At 44.0% G+C, this 17,523-nt stretch overlaps 1 protein-coding gene across 3 annotated transcripts in view; it reads left to right on the top strand.

The window, feature by feature from the left end:
• The window catches only part of mynn (myoneurin), a 467,776-nt gene that overhangs the window by 33,575 nt on the left and 416,678 nt on the right, over positions 1 to 17,523 (top strand). For 2 of the 3 annotated variants that reach the window (XM_063045225.1, XM_063045221.1), the window contains exon 6: positions 998 to 1,145. In XM_063045225.1, the coding sequence (XP_062901295.1) occupies positions 998 to 1,145 (148 nt within the window). Of the gene's footprint in view, positions 1 to 997; positions 1,146 to 3,887; positions 6,615 to 17,523 lie in introns of those variants that run through there. The other variant, XM_063045228.1, reaches the window with a different exon arrangement.

Below are 17,523 nucleotides of genomic sequence, written 5' to 3'. Positions count from 1 at the left end.
CAAGGCCTTGGTGAGACCACACCTGGAGTATTGTGTGCAGTTTTGGTCCCTTAATCTGAGGAAAGACATCTTTGCCATAGAGGGAGTACAAAGAAGGTTCACCAGATTGATTCCTGGGATGGCAGGTCTTTCATATGAAGAAAGACTGGATGAACTGGGCTTGTACTCGTTGGAATTTAGAAGATTGAGGGGGGATCTGATTGAAACGTATAAGATCCTAAAGGGATTGGACAGGCTAGATGCGGGAAGATTGTTCCCGATGTTGGGGAGGTCCAGAACGAGGGGTCACAGTTTGAGGATAGAGGGGAAGCCTTTTAGGACCGAGATTAGGAAAAACTTCTTCACACAGAGAGTGGTGAATCTGTGGAATTCTCTGCCACAGCAAACTGTTGAGGCCAGTTCATTAGCTATGTTTAAAAGGAAGTTAGATATGGCCCTTGTGGCTACAGGGGTCAGGGGGTATGGAGGGAAGGCTGGGTTCTGAGTTGGATGATCAGCCATGATCATAATAAATGGCGGTGCAGGCTCGAAGGGCCGAATGGCCTACTCCTGCACCTATTTTCTATGTTTCTATGAATGGCGGGACAGGCTCGATGGGCTGGGTGGCCTACTCCTGCTTCTGTTTCTTATTTCTTATGTTCTTATGTGTGTATTCAGAGATGTTCCGCACACTATTGTTTTAATGCGTGGTTATTTGAGTTACTGTCGCCTTCTTGTCAGCTTGAACCAGTCTGGCTTTTCTCCTCTGATGTTTGGTCTGTATGACAACTGAAGCGCTTGATCATGTCTGCATGCTTTTATGCATTGACTTGTTGCCTCATGATTGGCTGATAAGATATTTGGCTTTTTATTTTGGGATGTTTGCAAAGCATTGCAGTGAACATCATTTTGCTCTGTTCCCTCCTGACTTACTGTGTTCTGTTTTTAATGAATCAATGTTTTTTCTGGATTTTAGCCTAGCCAGCACTTCCATTTTCTGTTGTGTTCTCTGTTGCAGATCAAAGCTGGATTGAAGGAGTTTGGTCCTTTTTGTGGTGATAAGAGTCCTGGAAAGATCGTGACCAACACCAGCAGTGTCCAGGTTCTCTTTCACACCGATGATTCAGGAGATAACCGTGGCTGGAAATTTGCCTTCACCTCAGTTGGTGGGTTTGCTGTTGACATCTAGTTCACTTTTGTTTGAAACATTACAATATAGAGCATAAAACAGACCAGGACAGGTCCTTGGCCCACAATGTTGTGCTAAACCAATTAAATTGGTAATCAAATAGCCAACTAAACTAATCCCCTCTGCCGACACAATGTCCAAATCCTTCCATTTTCCTCACAATCATGTGCCTATAAGACCATAAGATATAGGAGCAGAATTAGGCTATTTAGCACAACGAGGCTGCTCCACCATTCCATCATGGCTGATCCCGGGTTCCATTCAACTCCATACTCCTGACTTCTCGCCATATCCTTTGATGCACTTACCGATTAGAAAACAATCAACTTCTGCCCACGGACCCAGTCTTCACCACAGTCTGTGACAGAGCATTCCACAGATTTACTCCTCCAGCTAAAAAAATTTCCTCCTTGCCTCTGTTGTAAAAGATCACCCCTTAATTTTGAGGCTGTGTCCTCTAGTTCTGGAGACCCTCACCATAGGAAACATCCTCTCCACATCCACCCTATTTAATCCTTTCAACATTCGGTAGGTTTCAGTGAAATCCCCCCCCCCGCCCAAGTATTCTTCTAAATTCCAGTGAGTACAGGCTCAAAACTGCCAAAAGTGACTCGTATGTTAACCCTTTCATTCCCAGAATCATCCTCATGAACTTCCTGTCAACACTCTCCAATGACAACACATCCTATCTGAGATGTGGGGCCCAAAACTGTTGACAATACTCCAAGAGTGGCCTGACTAATGTTTTATAAAGGCTCAGCATTTTCTCCTTGCTTTTATAAGACCATAAAATATAGGAGCAGAAGTGGGCCATTCAGCCCATCAAGTCTGCTCCACCATTCAATCATGGACTGATCCAATTCTTATATTTCATTATATATTTATTATATTATATTTGCTACCTTATATGCCCTTTCCTTGGCTTTTATGCAGTTCTTTACTCCCCTTGTCAGCTACAGTCGCCTACCTCTGTCATTTGAGAATTACTTCTGTGGGATATATCTATCTGTGCCTTGTAAACTATTCCTAGAAACTTCAGCCATCTCTACTCTGCTGTCATCCCAACCAGTATCCTCTTCCAGTCCACCTGCACAAGCTCCTCTCTCATGCATCTATAATTTCCTTTATTCTATTATGATACTGATGCATGTGACTTTTGCTAAAAGTATCTTGCAAGTCTCTAATGTTTTTGCCTCTATCACCATCCGGGCAGCACGTTCCAGGTACCTACTACATTCTGTGTAAAGGAAAAAAGAGAAGGAAATAAAAAGAAAACTTGCTCCTCTCATCTCCTTTGAAATTACCCCCTCTTACCTTAAGTATATACCCTCTGGTATTAGACATTTAGACATTTCAACACCGGGGCAAAAAAGACATTGTCTCTCTACTCTCTATCTTTCATAATCTTATAAACCTCTTTCAGATCTCCCCTCAGCCTCCTCCACTCCAAAGAAAACAACCCAAGTTTATTTAACCTCTTGATATAGCACATTACCTCTCATCCAGGCAGCATCCTGGTAAACCTCAACATCCTATCTATAATACACTGGGAAGTAGATTACGTAGGAGTTGTGGGTTATTTTTGTTGGTAGGGATCACAGAGGTGAACCTCTCTGGCACATTCCGAGGGACTGACCATCACACTTCTGCTCATGCTTCATTTATCTCTCGTTCCCCAGGTTATTTATTGTGTTAAACTTAGATCTTCTGACTGTTCTTTCTCCTTTGTTGTACTAATTTACACAGGGTGATCAGGCTGTTCAATTGTCTCTTACTAATGACACCTTGTTCCATTAGCCTTCTCTTCAATTAACTCCTGTATTTCAAGCTTTTGTTAGCCATTATCCCATTGCTTTAGTATCTTGGCATGCTTGTTTCATAAAACATCCACTAGGAATTCAAAATGATGAACTACAAGCAAAAACAGAATTGATGGTTTTGTAGCTAGGTTTGCAGATGCTGGAAAGATATGTGGAAGGTCAGGTAGTGTTGAGGAAGCAGGGGATTACAAATCTAAAATGAGAGAAATCTAGGGCTACAGGGCAATGTAAGGCCATAAGACACAGGAGCAGTGTTAGGCCATTCGGCCCATTGAATCTGCTCTTCCACACCATCATGGCTGATATATTATCAACCCCATTCTCCTGCCTTCTTCCTATAACTGACACCCTGATTAATTGAGAACCTATTAACCTCCACTTTAAAAATGCCCAATCACTTGGCCTCACAGCTGTCTGTGGCAGGTTCACAGACCTCTGGCAAAAGAAATTCCTCCTCATCTCTGTTTTGAATGGACATCCTTCAATTCTGTGGCTGTGCACTCTTTTCCTCGACTCCCCCACTACAGGAAGCATCCTCTCCGCGTCCACTCTATTTAGGCCTTTCAATATTTGATAGGTTTTAATGAGATCCCCCTTCATTCTTATAAACTCCAGCAAGTACAGGCCCAGGGCATCAAACGCTCCTCATATGTTAACCCGTTGATTACTGGGATTGTTCTAGTGAATCTCCTCTGGATTCTCTCCAATGCCAGTGTATTTTTTTTTAAGGTAAGAGACCCAAAGCTGTTCACAATACCCCAAATGAGGTCTGACCAATGCTTTATAAAGCCTCAGCATTGTATTCCTGTTTTTATATTCTAGTCCACTCGAAATGAAAGCATTATCAAGGATGCATCTCACCCTAACCATGAACTTTTTACTCTCCTCCCATCCGGTAGGCGCTACAGGAGCCTCCGCTCCCACACCAGCAGGCACAGGAAGAGCTCCTTCCCTGAGGCTGTGACCCTGCTGAACCTCACATCACAGCGCTAAGCAGTATTGCACCCATATTGTACTGTCTCAGTACTTTTATATTTGTGTGCACTTACTTTTTATTCAGAGTTATCTTGTAAATAACACTATTCTTTGCACTTCTGGTCAGATGCTAACTGCATTTCATTGGCTTTGTATCTGTACTCGGCACAATGACAATAAAGTTGAATCTAATCTAATCCAACATTGCATTTACTTTCCTTACAACGGACTCAACCTGCAAGTTAACCTTTAGGGAATCCTGCACAAAAATCTTAAGTCCTTTTGCTCCTCTGTTTGAATTTTTTCCATGCTTAGAAACGAGTCTATGCCTTTATTCCTTCTACCTAAGTGCATGATCATGCACTTCAAAACATTATATTTCATCTGCCACTTCTTTGCCCTTCTACTACTGTCACAGTCCTTCTGCAGCTATCCTGCTTCCTCAACACTACCTGCCCCTCCACCTGTCTTCATATCATATGCAAACTTGACCACATAGCCATCAATTCCATCATCCATATCATTGACATCTAACGTGAAAATGATGTGAAAGACAATAGGGTGGATATGGAAGAACTTTTTCCCATAGCAAAGGTATTGAAAACCTAAAGTTGTAGGCTTGGGGTGATGGGTAGAAAGTTCAGAGGTAACCTGAGGATGATGCTTATTCACCCAGAGTTTGGAACATGCTGTTGGAATGGGTGGTGGAGACAGGTTTGCAACACTTAGGAATTATGTAGACAAGCATTGGGTTTAAGAGCCGAGAGGTAATGTTGCAGCTATATAGGACCCTGGTCAGAGCCCACTTGGAGTACTGTGCTCAATTCTAGTCGCCTCACTACAGGAAGGATGTGGAAACTATAGAAAGGGTGCAGAGGAGATTTGCAAGGATGTTGCCTGGATTGCGGAGCGTTCCTTATGAGAATAGGTTGAGTGAACTCGACCTTTTCTCCTTGGAGCGACGGAGGATGAGAGGTGATTTGATAGAGGTGTACAAGATAATGAGAGGCATTGATCGTGTGGATAGTCAGAGGCTTTTTCCCAGTGCTGAATTGGCTAGCACAAGAGGGCATAGTTTTAAGGTGCTTGGAAGTAGTTACAGAGGAGATGTCAGGGGTAAGTTTTTTACTCAGAGCATGGTGAGTGCGTGGAATGGGCTGCCGGCGGCGGTGGTGGAGGTGGAAATGATAAGGTCTTTTAAGAGGCTCCTGGATGGCTACATGGAGCTTAGAAAAATAGAGGGCTATGGGTAAAGCCTGGTTAGTTCTAAGGTAGGGACATATTCGGCATAGCTTTGTGGGCCGAAGGGCCTGTATTGTGCTATATGTTTTCTGTGTTTCATAAGGCCATATGACGTAGGAGCAGAATTAGGTCATTCAGCCCATCCAGTCTGCTCCACCATACCATCACGGCTGATCCTGGATCCCACTCAACCTCATACACCTGACTTCTCGCTGTATCCTTTGATGCAGAAATCAACTTTCGCTTAAAACATATTCATGCACTTGTCCCCCACCTTAGTCTGTGGCAGAACATTACACAGATTTACTACTCTCTGACTTTCAAAAAAAACTCCTCCTTACCTCTGTTCTAAAAGATCACCCCTCAATCTTGAGGCTGTGTCCTCTAGTTTTTGATACCCCCACCATAGGAGACATCCCACCCTACAAAAACTCATTTCAGGGAGGTCTCAACCGGAAGTCTCAACCTCATAGCAGTCTGTGTCAATGAATTTGTTAATTTTGTAAGACATCAGATTCACAAGTGTTTTGTGAGACAGCTGACTTCTGAATTCTGTCTTAATGTGCCATGTTCACAATAGCTGCCGTCTTGGTTGATGAGCAGGCATAGTTTTTTGCTATTTCTGAATCAGGAAACATTTTCCTGAATAGCTTGCCTGTGTGCTTACACACCTGGAATGGCAGGTTATGCTCAACGATGAAAGATGTAAAGTACACCTCAGCTCTAGTGACCTTCTCTGTCAGACTTTGGTTTTCTGTTGAAAAGAACTGTGAAATACTTGAGCAGCCTTCCCTGTGCTTAGCCTCCCTAATATGAAATAAAAGCATAAGGTGTATCCTTATTCCAGGTGTGCGCCGCTTAACGTCCATTCGGACAACGTCCGATCACATATACGTCCGTAGTCTCTCTCACACACACACACACACACACACACACACACACACACACACACACACACTGCCTGTAATAGTCGGGATCAGGACTTACTTTTTTTTTTACATCGAAATGGCAGATTTTAAATGAATGATTTAGAAGTTCTGTATCTTCAAGTTCAAGTTTACTGTCATCTGGCTAATTGTCCACAAACGAAACAACCTCTGTCCGGACCACGGTGTAGCCACAATACATATATCATGAACACTATATAAAATAATATATTACCATATTATTTAATAAAGTGTAATTCTAAATGCATATAAAGTGCGCAGCACAGGTAAACAGTTTGCTATCCTAATGACGAGACCGCGATGGGGGCAGAGTATTTACTAAAATCGGTTTTTCTTCTGAAAACGGCTGCGCTTGAACCCAGCCCATCACAGGCTTCGATGTACCTGTAAGTGGAAGTGTCTCAGGAAAAAAACTCTGAAGAATTTGCTTGCTGCGAGCGCATTTTTAAAGATGTCTTAGCGGTCGATTTTGGAATTTCACTCCAATTTAAACCTTGCTCTAATCCCCTTTAAGATGCCAAGGTGCCCCGCCCGCATAGGACAGCCTCGCGTAGTCAGGTTGTCACCGCCAGCCTTGGGAATTTCTTGGCCAGGTTTTTGTACTTCATCACTGACAGTTGTCTGGATCATTTCAGCGTCATTACAAACGGCAGTAACTGAACTGATGGAATATGGAAGAGAGAGAGAGAGGGAGGTCAACTGTAAAGCCTGCTCACAGAGAAAACTGATAGGTCTTCTTAGCACAAAGAGAAACCAAGCTGGATTCATTCATTTTCTTTCCTTTTTTTCCCCCCGTCCCTCTCTTAAAAAAATCGATTTCCGGGATATTGTATATAATTTGCAGGCATCAGGGAGCCGCTATCAATATACGGGAGACTCCCGGAACTCCTGGGAGAGGTGGGATGCCTGGCATAGGAAACATCCTCCCCACATCCACCCCATTTAGTCCTTTCAACATCTGGTAGGTTTCAATGAGATCCCCCTGCATTCTTCTAAATTTCAATGAGTACAGGCCCAAAGCTGCCAAACACTCCTCATGTGTTAGCCCCGTCATTCCAGGAATCATCCTCATGAACTTCTTCAAGGACTCTCACCAATGACAACACATCCTTTCTGAGATATGGGGCCCAAAATTATTGACAATACTCTGTGCAGCCTGACTAGTGTCTTCACCAAGGTAGAAAATGCAATGGCCCAAGTCCTGTAAATTGGGATTGCTATAAATGGGCGCAATAATTGGAGTAGATGTCCTCTTTCAGATCTGTATGATGTCCTTTTACAGATCAATGACTATAACTCCAGAAGATGCTGGAAATCATCAACAGGACTGGCACCATTTCCAGAGAGCGAAATAGTGTTAGTTTTCCAGGTCACTGGTCTTTCAGCAGAATAGTTTCCTCTCCACAGCTGCTGGCTGACTTCCAGCTTGTTTTGATGAATTCTGCTCTGTTAGTGAAAGGGAATGTAAACTATGATAATTCCCAGTAAACAAATACAGTAATAGGTAGCCAGAATGGATTGATCTAACTTTTTCTTCAAAAGCCACACCTGGGGAATGTTCCACATTGTTGGGAGTGGATACCAGTATTAAAACAATATTGGTACAGCTTGGTCAGTTGTCACTGGGGGAAAATACAATCTCCGAGAGGGACCATTGACAGAGGATTTAACCCCAGTTACTGGGGGAAAGTACAATCTCCCACAGAGAGCACTGACAGGATTAAACCCGTCACTGGGAGAAAATACAATCTCCCAGAGGGAGCATTGACAGAGAAGATTTAACCCCAGTCACTGGGGGAAAATACAATCTCCCAGAGGGACCATTGACAGAGGATTTAACCCCAGTTACTGGGGGAAAGTACAATCTCCCACAGAGAGCACTGACAGGATTAAACTCGTCACTGGGGGAAAATACAATCGCCCAGAGGGAGCATTGACAGTGGGTGTTAAACTCCAGTCACTGGGGGAAAATACAATCTCCCACAGAGAGCATTGACAGAGAAAATTTAACCCCAGTCACTGGGGGAAAATACAATCTCCCAGAGGGAGCATTGACAGTGGGTGTTAAACTCCAGTCACTGGGGGAAAATACAATCTCCCACAGAGAGCATTGACAGAGAAGATTTAACCCCAGTCACTGGGGGAAAATACAATCTCCCAGAGGGAGCATTGACAGTGGGTGTTAAACTCCAGTCACTGGGGGAAAATACAATCTCCCACAGAGAGCATTGACAGAGAAGATTTAACCCCAGTCACTGGGGGAAAATACAATCTCCCAGAGGGAGCATTGACAGAGGATTTAACCCCAGTTACTGGGGGAAAGTACAATCTCCCACAGAGAGCACTGACAGGATTGAACCCGTCACTGGGGGAAAATACAATCTCCCAGAGGGAACATTGACAGAGAAGATTTAACTCCAGTCACTGGGGGAAAATACAATCTCCCAGAGGGAGCATTGACAGGATTAAACCCATCACTGGGGGAAAATACAATCGCCCAGAGGGAGCATTGACAGTGGGTGTTAAACTCCAGTCACTGGGGGAAAATACAATCTCCCACAGAGAGCATTGACAGAGAAGATTTAACCCGTCACTGGGGGAAAATACAATCTCCCAGAGGGAGCATTGACAGTGGGTGTTAAACTCCAGTCACTGGGGGAAAATGCAATCTCCCACAGAGAGCATTGGCAGAGAAGATTTAACCCCAGTCACTGGGGGAAGGTACAATCTCCCACAGAGAGCACTGACAGTGAGGATTAAACCCCAGTCACTGGGGGGAAAATACAATCTCCCACAGAGAGCATTGACAGAGGATTTAACCACAGTCAATGGGGGAAAGTACGATCTCCCACAGAGAGCACTGACAGTGAGGATTAAACCCCAGTCACTGGGGGAAAATACAATCTCCCAGAGGGAGCATTGACAGTGGGTGTTAAACTCCAGTCACTGGGGGAAAGTATGCAAAGCCTCTTTCTCCGGGCATTTCTATAGCTGCGGCTCGTTAGTCCCTTGCTAACATCTGCTGCACTCAACAGTGAGAAAATCACCTTTCACAGGCTCAGTGCGTCCCGGATAGATATGATTTGTGTCCCACTTTCCCAGGAGGTTGGGATATTTCGCCTGATCTATGTGAATACCATGTAATTACTGCCCCATGCAATCGCCAAACAATAGGACTCATCATAATTAAAACTGTCAAATGTAAACAGGTTGGAGCTCATACCTTCCAAAAGCTGATGTGTCCGATGTACTCATGGCGCAATCTCCTATTCACCGACCACCGGTAGAATTCCCCCTCTTGGGCTCCATCAAATTGTGACTTCCCGCCAGATCAAATCATACGGCCGGTTCACTCGAGCTTCTTCTTTCTCCTTCCACCGAGAAAAGACCTCGGCCCAACTCAGTGTCTGACACAAAATCTCGCCCCTACCGTTCTCAAGAACCTTCTCCCAATTACCCCATCCTGATTGGATATCATGACACTCCTAAGCATGAACATCACAACCCCTTTTAACGGTAACCCAAACACTATCAGTGGAACACAAAGATTTAACCCCAGTTGCTGGGAGAAAGTACAATCTCCTGCAGAGAACGATGATAGTGAGGGTTAATCCCCAGACTCTTGGAGTGGGGGAAGTACAATCTCCTGCAGAGAACGATGACAGGGTTAATCCCCAGACTCTTGGGGGGGGGGTGGTGGAGTACAATCTCCCACAAAGAGCACTGACAGTGAAGCTGACCTGTTCCTCCTATTCCTCCATCTGCACCCATTATGGCTGATGGATGGTGATGCTGTTCTTGTGGCATTGTGAATGAAATTGTTGATGATGAAGGTCATGGATAATGTTGATGCCAGTGGATTTGATGTCTGTGATAGTGAGGATGACGCTGGTGTTGTTCTTGATGCAAGTAGTACGGTTGTTTTTTGGTTTTGTTGGCTCTGGCCTATCTGGGTGTGTTGGGGTCCCATTGTCTCTGCTACAAGGTAGCATCATTTTATTGCCCTTCTCGCAATTATCAACTTGTCATTAATGCCTCTTTGTTTTGAATCGGAGAGTTCCAGGGTTTGGGTTATTCAAGTCAGACACAGACTCCTCTATTCATAAACCTAAAAGTTCTATCACACCAAAGAACACCTCACAAATAACTTCCCATTTGGAAAGTATCTCTAATTCAGCAGATTATTAGGAGCATCATTGTATCCATTTTAAAGCACCTTGATACAGCTATTCCTGAGTAAAACCAGTTCACAAAACAGCTCATAAAATGGAGGTTACAGAGCAGTTTCACAAAATGGCGCCCTGCATGCCTTCAACCAGATTCCCTCATTCCTGTTCACTGATTTGTAGATTGCAGTTCTTTCCAGCCAACAGAATGATGTTGATGGTTTGATATCAATGCCTGTGATTTTGTGGATGCTTTTGATGTTTCATAGTATGTGTGAAACTGGTGCTGTTCTTGATGCACATGGTACTATGAATGAAGTGAATTTCATTCTGTCCAAAGATGTTGATGTGAATAATAGAGGTAATGTCATCGTTGATCATGTCATCGATGCTGATATTAAGGAGGCATGGGATCCAAGGGGACATTGCTTTGTGGATCCAGAACTGGCTTGCTCACAGAAGGCAAAAAGTGGTTGTAGACATGTCATGTTCTGCATGGAGGTCGGTCACCAGTGGAGTGCCTCGGGGATCTGTTCTGGGACCCTTACTCTTCGTGAGTTTTATAAATGACCTGGATGAGGAAGTGGAGGGATGGGTTAATAAGTTTTCTGATGACACAAAGGTTGGAGGTGTTGTGGATAGTGTGGAGGGCTGTCAGAGGTTACAGCAGGACATTGATAGGATGCAAAACTGGGCTGAGAAGTGGCAGATGGAGTTCAACCCAGATAAGTGTCAAGCGGTTCATTTTGGTAGGTCAAATATGATGGCAGAATATAGTATTAATGGTAAGACTCTTGGCAGTGTGGAGGATCAGAAGGATCTTGGGGTCAGAGTCCATAGGATGCTCAAAGCAGCTGCGCAGGTTGACTCTATGGCTAAGAAGACGTACGGTGTATTGGCCTTCATCAATCGTGGAATTGAATTTAGGAGCCGAGAGGTAATGTTGCAGCTATATAGGACCCTGGTCAGACCCCACTTGGAGTACTGTGCTCAGTTCTTGTCGCCTCACTACAGGAAGGATGTGGAAACCATAGAAAGGGTGCAGAGGAGATTTACAAGGATGTTGCCTGGATTGGGGAGCATGCCTTATGAGAATAGCTTGAGTGAACTCGGCCTTTTCTCCTTGGAGCGACGGAGGATGGGAGGTGATGCATTGATCGTGTGGACAGTCAAAGGCTTTTTCCCAGGGCTGAAATGGTTGCCACAAGAGGTGCTGGGGAGTGGGTACAGAGGAGATGTCAGGGGTAAGTTTTTTACTGAGAGTGGTGAGTACGTGGAATAGGCTGCTGACAAAGGTGGTGGAGGCGGATACGATAGGGTCTTTTAAGAGACTTTTGGATAGGTACATGGAGCATAGAAAAATAGAGAGCTATAGGTAAACCTAGTAATTTCTGAGGTAGGGACATGTTTGGCACAACTTTGTGGGCCGAAGGGCCTGTATTGTGCTGTAGGTTTTCTATGTTTTTAATAATTTAGGGAAATGCCCAGGGAAATTTCTCTCTAACGTTGATGGGAAGTAAAGGAACTCCAGGAAATGACTGACATATGTCCTCAATTACTATTACATAAACTCATTCTGGATTGTTTGCAGGGAAACAGCAGGTGTGAGCCAGAAACATGTTCCAATGGACAACCACATGGGAACATGTAGTACCTATCACAACTCTGATCTCTGGTTTTGTAATTTGTAGTTGTTTTTTCCTTGTCTTTCCAAATCTATGTAATACCTAAAGAGGAGATTCATCAGTATGTTGACTGGACTGTAAGAAATTGGGCTGGCTTAAATTGTTTTAGACCATAAGACTATAAAACATAGGAGTTTTATAGGCTATTTGGCCTATCAAGTCTACTTCACCATTTCATCGTGGCTGATTTATTATTCCCCTCAATCCCATTTACCTGCCTACTCCCCGTAACTTTTGACGCCCCGACTTATCATTTTTGAGGCATGTGTGGATAACATAGATTTGTATTATGAGAGATTATTTTGGAACTAGTTTTTTGATTTATAACCCCCATCTAACATTAGACCTTCCCTATACAGTTACTACATTAAAGAGGCATTTGGGCAGAAGCTTAAATAAGCAGGACATAGGAGTGTACGGCCCTGAAGGTGGGGTGGGGGGGTTCTGGCCCTTAAGGTGGGGTGGGGGTGGGTTCTGGCCCTAAGCGGGGCATGGGAGGGGGTGGGTACTGGTCCTGAAGATGCAAGTGGAGTTAGTCTACCTGGGCAAAAGTCAGCATGGATGTTGTGGTCTGTGGGGCCCATTTCTGTACTGGTTGCCTCTATAACTCTGAAAGACTGTGTCCAAAGACCAAATCTTATCTTTTAGATGATATAAAGAATACTAATTCGAATTGGCCACCATTTCCATACTGACTTTTCTCCCCATCAAAACTGATTGTGTTAGCTCCATATTCTGCTATTCCATACTAGTTAAGCATCTCTGATTTAATTTTATTTTGTTTAGAGATACAGTACAGAACAGGCCTTCCAGCCCTCCGAGCTGTGCCACCCACCAATCCTCCATTTAACCCAAGCATAATTACATAATGACCAACTAAAATCTACTAACCAGTACTGTGGGAAGAAACTAGAGCACCTGGGGGAAACCCATGCATTCCACTGGGAGGTTGTAAAAACTCCTTACAGTTGACATTTGAATTATACTCTGTAGCCTGACGTCCTGAGCTGTACGGAGTCACACGAATTGCTACACTACCATTGCATCCATTAGTGATTGTATCCCATCCACCACTTCCTCTGGCAGTGAGTTCCACTAATCAACTGCTTCCTATGTCTTTACCCTCAAATACTCTTTAAAAAATCTCTTTCCTTTTGCTTTGCCTCATCTAAACCCTTTTTTTTTGACAAGAAGGGAAAATGTGTCTGACTATTGAACCCCTAATTTTATACGGCTCTGTCACATCATCCACAAGACCATAAGATATAGGAGGAGAAGTAGGCCATTTGGCTCATCGAGTCTGCTCCAGCATTCAATCATGGGCTGATCTAATTCTTCCAGTCATTCACACTCCCCTGCCTTCTCCCCATACCCTTTGATGCCCTGGCTATCTATCTCTACCTTATGTACACCTAATGACTTGACCTCCACAGCCGCTCGTGCAAACAAATTCCACAGATTTACCACTAAAGTAGTTTCTCGCCATATCTGTTCTAAATGGACATCCTTCCCTTCAACCCTGAAGTTGTGCCCTCTTGTCCTAGACTTCCCTACAATGGGAAATAACTTTGCCATATCTAATCTGCTCAGGCCTTTTAATATTGAGAATGTTTCTATGAGATCCCCCCTCATTCTCCTGAACTCCAGGGAATACAGCCCAAGAGCTGCCAGACGTTCCTCATACAGTTACCCTTTCATTCCTGGAATCATTCTCGTAAATCTTCTCTGAATCCTCTCTAATGTCAGTATATCTTTTCTAAAATAGGAAGCACAAAGTGCGCACGCCTCACAAGTGCCATATAGAGCCTCAACATCACATCCTTGTTCCTATATCCTTTACCTCTAGAAATGAATGCCAACATTGCATTCGCCTTCTGTACCACTGACTCAACCTGGAGGTTAACCTTCAGGGTATCCTGCACAAGGACTCCCAAGTTCCTTTGCATCTCTGAATTTTGAATTCTCTCCCCATCTAAATAATAGTCTGCCCATTTATTTCTTCCACGAAAGTGCATGACCATACTCTTTCCAACTCTTTCATTTGCCACTTCTTTGCCCATTCCCCTAAACTATCTAAGTCTTTCTGCAGGCTCTCTGTTTTCTCAACACTACCTGCTCCTCCACTTACCTTTGTATCATTGGCAAATTTAGCCACCAGTCCATTAATCCCATAGTCTAAATCATTGACATACATCGTAAAAAGCAGTGGTCCCAACACTGACCCCTGTGGAACTCCACTGGTAACCGGCAGGCAGCCAGAGTAGGATCCCTCTATTCCCACTCTCTGTTTTCTACCAATCAGCCAATGTTCCACCCATGCTAGTAACTTCCCTGTAATTCTATGAGCGCTCATCTTGCTAAGCAGCCTCATGTGTGGCACCTTGTCAGAGGCCTTCTGAAAATCCAAGTACACCACATCTACTGCATCTCCTTTGTCTACCCTGCTTGTAATTTCCTCAAAAAATTACAGTAGTTTAGTCAGGCAGGATTTTCCTTTAAGGAAACCATGCTGGCTTTGGCCTATCTTGTCAGGTGCCTCCAGGTTTCTGTAATCTCATCCTGAACAATCGATTCCAATAACTTCTCAACCACTGATGTCAGGTTAACAGGTCTATAGTTTCCTTTCTGCTGCCTCCCACCCTTCTTAACTAGCGGAGTAATATTTGCAATTTTCCAGTCATCTGGTACAATGCCAGAATCTATTGATTCTTGAAAGATCATGGTTAATCTCTCCAGCTACTTCCTTCAGAACCCAAGGGTGCATTCCATCAGGTCCAGGAGATTTATCCACACTCAGACCATTAAGCTTCCTGAGCACCTTCTCAGTTGTAATTTTCACTGCACAAACGTCACTTCCCTGACACTCTTAAATATCTACTGTGAAGACTGATGTGAAATACGCATTCAGTTCCTCTGTCATCTCTGCGTCTCTCGTTACAATATCTCCAGCATCATTTTCTATTGGTCCTATATCTACCCTCAACTCTCTTTTACCCTTTATCTATTTAAAAAAACTTCTAATATCTTCTTTGATATTAGTTGCCAGCTTCCTTTCATAATTCATCTTTTCCTTTCTAATGACCTTCTTAGTTTCCTTCTGCAAGTTTTTAAAAGCTTCCCAGTCCTCTATCTTCCCACTGGCTTTGGCTTCCTTGTATGCCCTCTCTTTTGCTTTTACTTTGGCTCTGACTTCACTTGTCAGCCATGGTAGTGTCCTTCTTCCATTCGAAAATTTCTTCTTATTTGGAATATATCTGTCTTGCACTTCCCTCATTTTTCACAGAAACTCCAGCCATTGCTGTTCTGCTGTCCTTCCTGCTAGTCTCCCTTTCCAGTGAATTTTGGCCAATTCCCCTCTCGTGCCATTGTAATTTCCTTTATTCCACTGAAATACTGACACATTGGAATTTAGTTTCTCCTTCTCAAATTTCAAAGTGAACTCGATCATATTGTGATCACTCTTCCCTAAGGGTTCCTTAACCTTAAGCTCTCATCACCTCCAGATCATGGCACAACACCCAATCCAGCACAGCCAACCCCCTAGTGGGCTCAACAACAAGCTCTTTTAAAAAGCCATCCCGTAGACATTCTACAACTTTTCTCTCTTGAGGTCCAGTACTGGCCTGGTTTTCCCAATCTACTTTCATGTTAAAATCTCCAATGATTATCATGATACTGCCTTTCTGACATGACTTTTCTATCTCCTGCTGTAATTTGTAATCCACATTCTGGCTGCTGTTCGGAGGCAACTGCCATTAGGGTCCTTTTATCATTGCCATTTCTTAACTCAACCCAGAGAGACTCTAAACCTTCTGATCCTGTGTCATCCCTTTCTAATGATTTAGATTGGTTCTTATACACAGGGCCACACCACCCTTTCTGCCTACTAACCTATCTTTCCGATACACCGTATATCCTTGGACATTCAGCTCCCAAAGGTTGCCATCCTTTAGCCAAATTTCAGAGATGGCCACAATGTCATACTTGCCTATCTGTAGCTGAATTTCAAGATCCTCCATTTTATTTCTTGTACTGCGTGCATTCAACTATAATACTTTCACTCCAGTATTTGTTGCTTTCTGTTTTAACAGTACCACACCTCTATTGCCCTGTAACTCATCCCACTGGCTGTGATTATGCCCCATCTCCTGCCTGTCCTTTCTGTCATCTCTGTTGCACGCTGTCTTTTATTTATTTCTGTTTCCCCCTTCCTCAGCCCTGGCACCTGGGAGGCAACACACCATGCAGGTATCTCTAACAGGCTGACAGAACCTCCTGTCTTTTCCCCTCAATATGGAATCCCCTATGACTACCGCATTCCTCATTTTCTTCTCTCCCTTCTGCACCATGGAACCAGGCTCAGTGCCAGAGACTCGATCACCGTGGTCATCATCTGTCAGGTCACCCCCTCAACAGCATCTAAAACGATATAACGATTACTGAGGGGGATAGCCACAGGGGTGCTATCTACTATATGAGCTCTTCCCTTCCCTTCCCTGACAGTCACCCAATTGTCTAACTCCTGCAGCCATGGGGTGACTATTTCCCTGTAGCTCCTATCTATATCCTGCTCACTTTCCCTTGCAAGCTGTAGGTCATCAAGTTGCAGCTCCAGATCCCTAACACGCTCTCTCAGGAGCTGTATCTCGGTGCACCTTGCGCAGATGTGGCCATCTGGGTGACTGGAAGATTCCCAGGATTCCCACATCTAACACCCAGAGCAAAGCACTAACCTTACAGACATGCTCTCGAAGTCCACTGACCCACTTACCTCGCCAAAGCCCTACCACTCTGACTCAGACCACTCTCTCGACTGCTCCGCTTGGCTGTGTCTTCCTTTTATGCCTGAACCTTCCCTGTTCTTCAACCCCACAGCCTCCTTCGCTGCAGGGAAAACAAACACAGCAAATTTAGTTTCTCCCCAGAACTATGGCAATATCCTGGTGAAGCTCTTTCTCCTGCAATCTTTCAAGCACAGTCACACTTTTTTTAAAGTGTGACCAGAATTATAGACAAGTGAGGTCTAAACACAAACAACAGGAATTCTGCAGATGCTGGAAATTCAAGCAACACACATCAAAGTTGCTGGTGAACGCAGCAGGCCAAGCAGCATCTGTAGGAAGGTCTAACCTGTGTTTTGCAAAGTTGCAGCGTAACATCCCAACTTTTACTTAATGTCCCGACCCATAATACAAGCATGCCTTGTGCCTTCATCATTACTCTGTCTACCTGTATTGCCACTTTTAAGAACCATAGACTTGAATCTCAAAGGTCCTTGAACATTTCATTGACATTTCGGAATGCCCTGCAACTTACTGTACATGTCCTACCTGTATTTGACTCTTTAACATGCATCACCATTCACTTGTAGGGTTTAAATAACATCTGCCAGCTTTCCATTTCCTCGTCCCCATCTCCTATGGTCCACTCTCCTCTCTTGTAAGTTTTTTCCTTCTCTAGTCGTTTACCTTTTCCACCTATCACCTCCCAGCTTCTTACTTCACCCAATCTCCCACACTC

This window comes from Mobula hypostoma, chromosome 4 (genome assembly GCF_963921235.1).
Source record: "Mobula hypostoma chromosome 4, sMobHyp1.1, whole genome shotgun sequence".
NCBI classification, from domain to species: Eukaryota; Metazoa; Chordata; class Chondrichthyes; order Myliobatiformes; family Myliobatidae; genus Mobula; species Mobula hypostoma.
The sequence above is the reverse complement of the archived record's forward strand: the minus strand, read 5'-3'. Positions and strand labels throughout refer to the sequence as shown.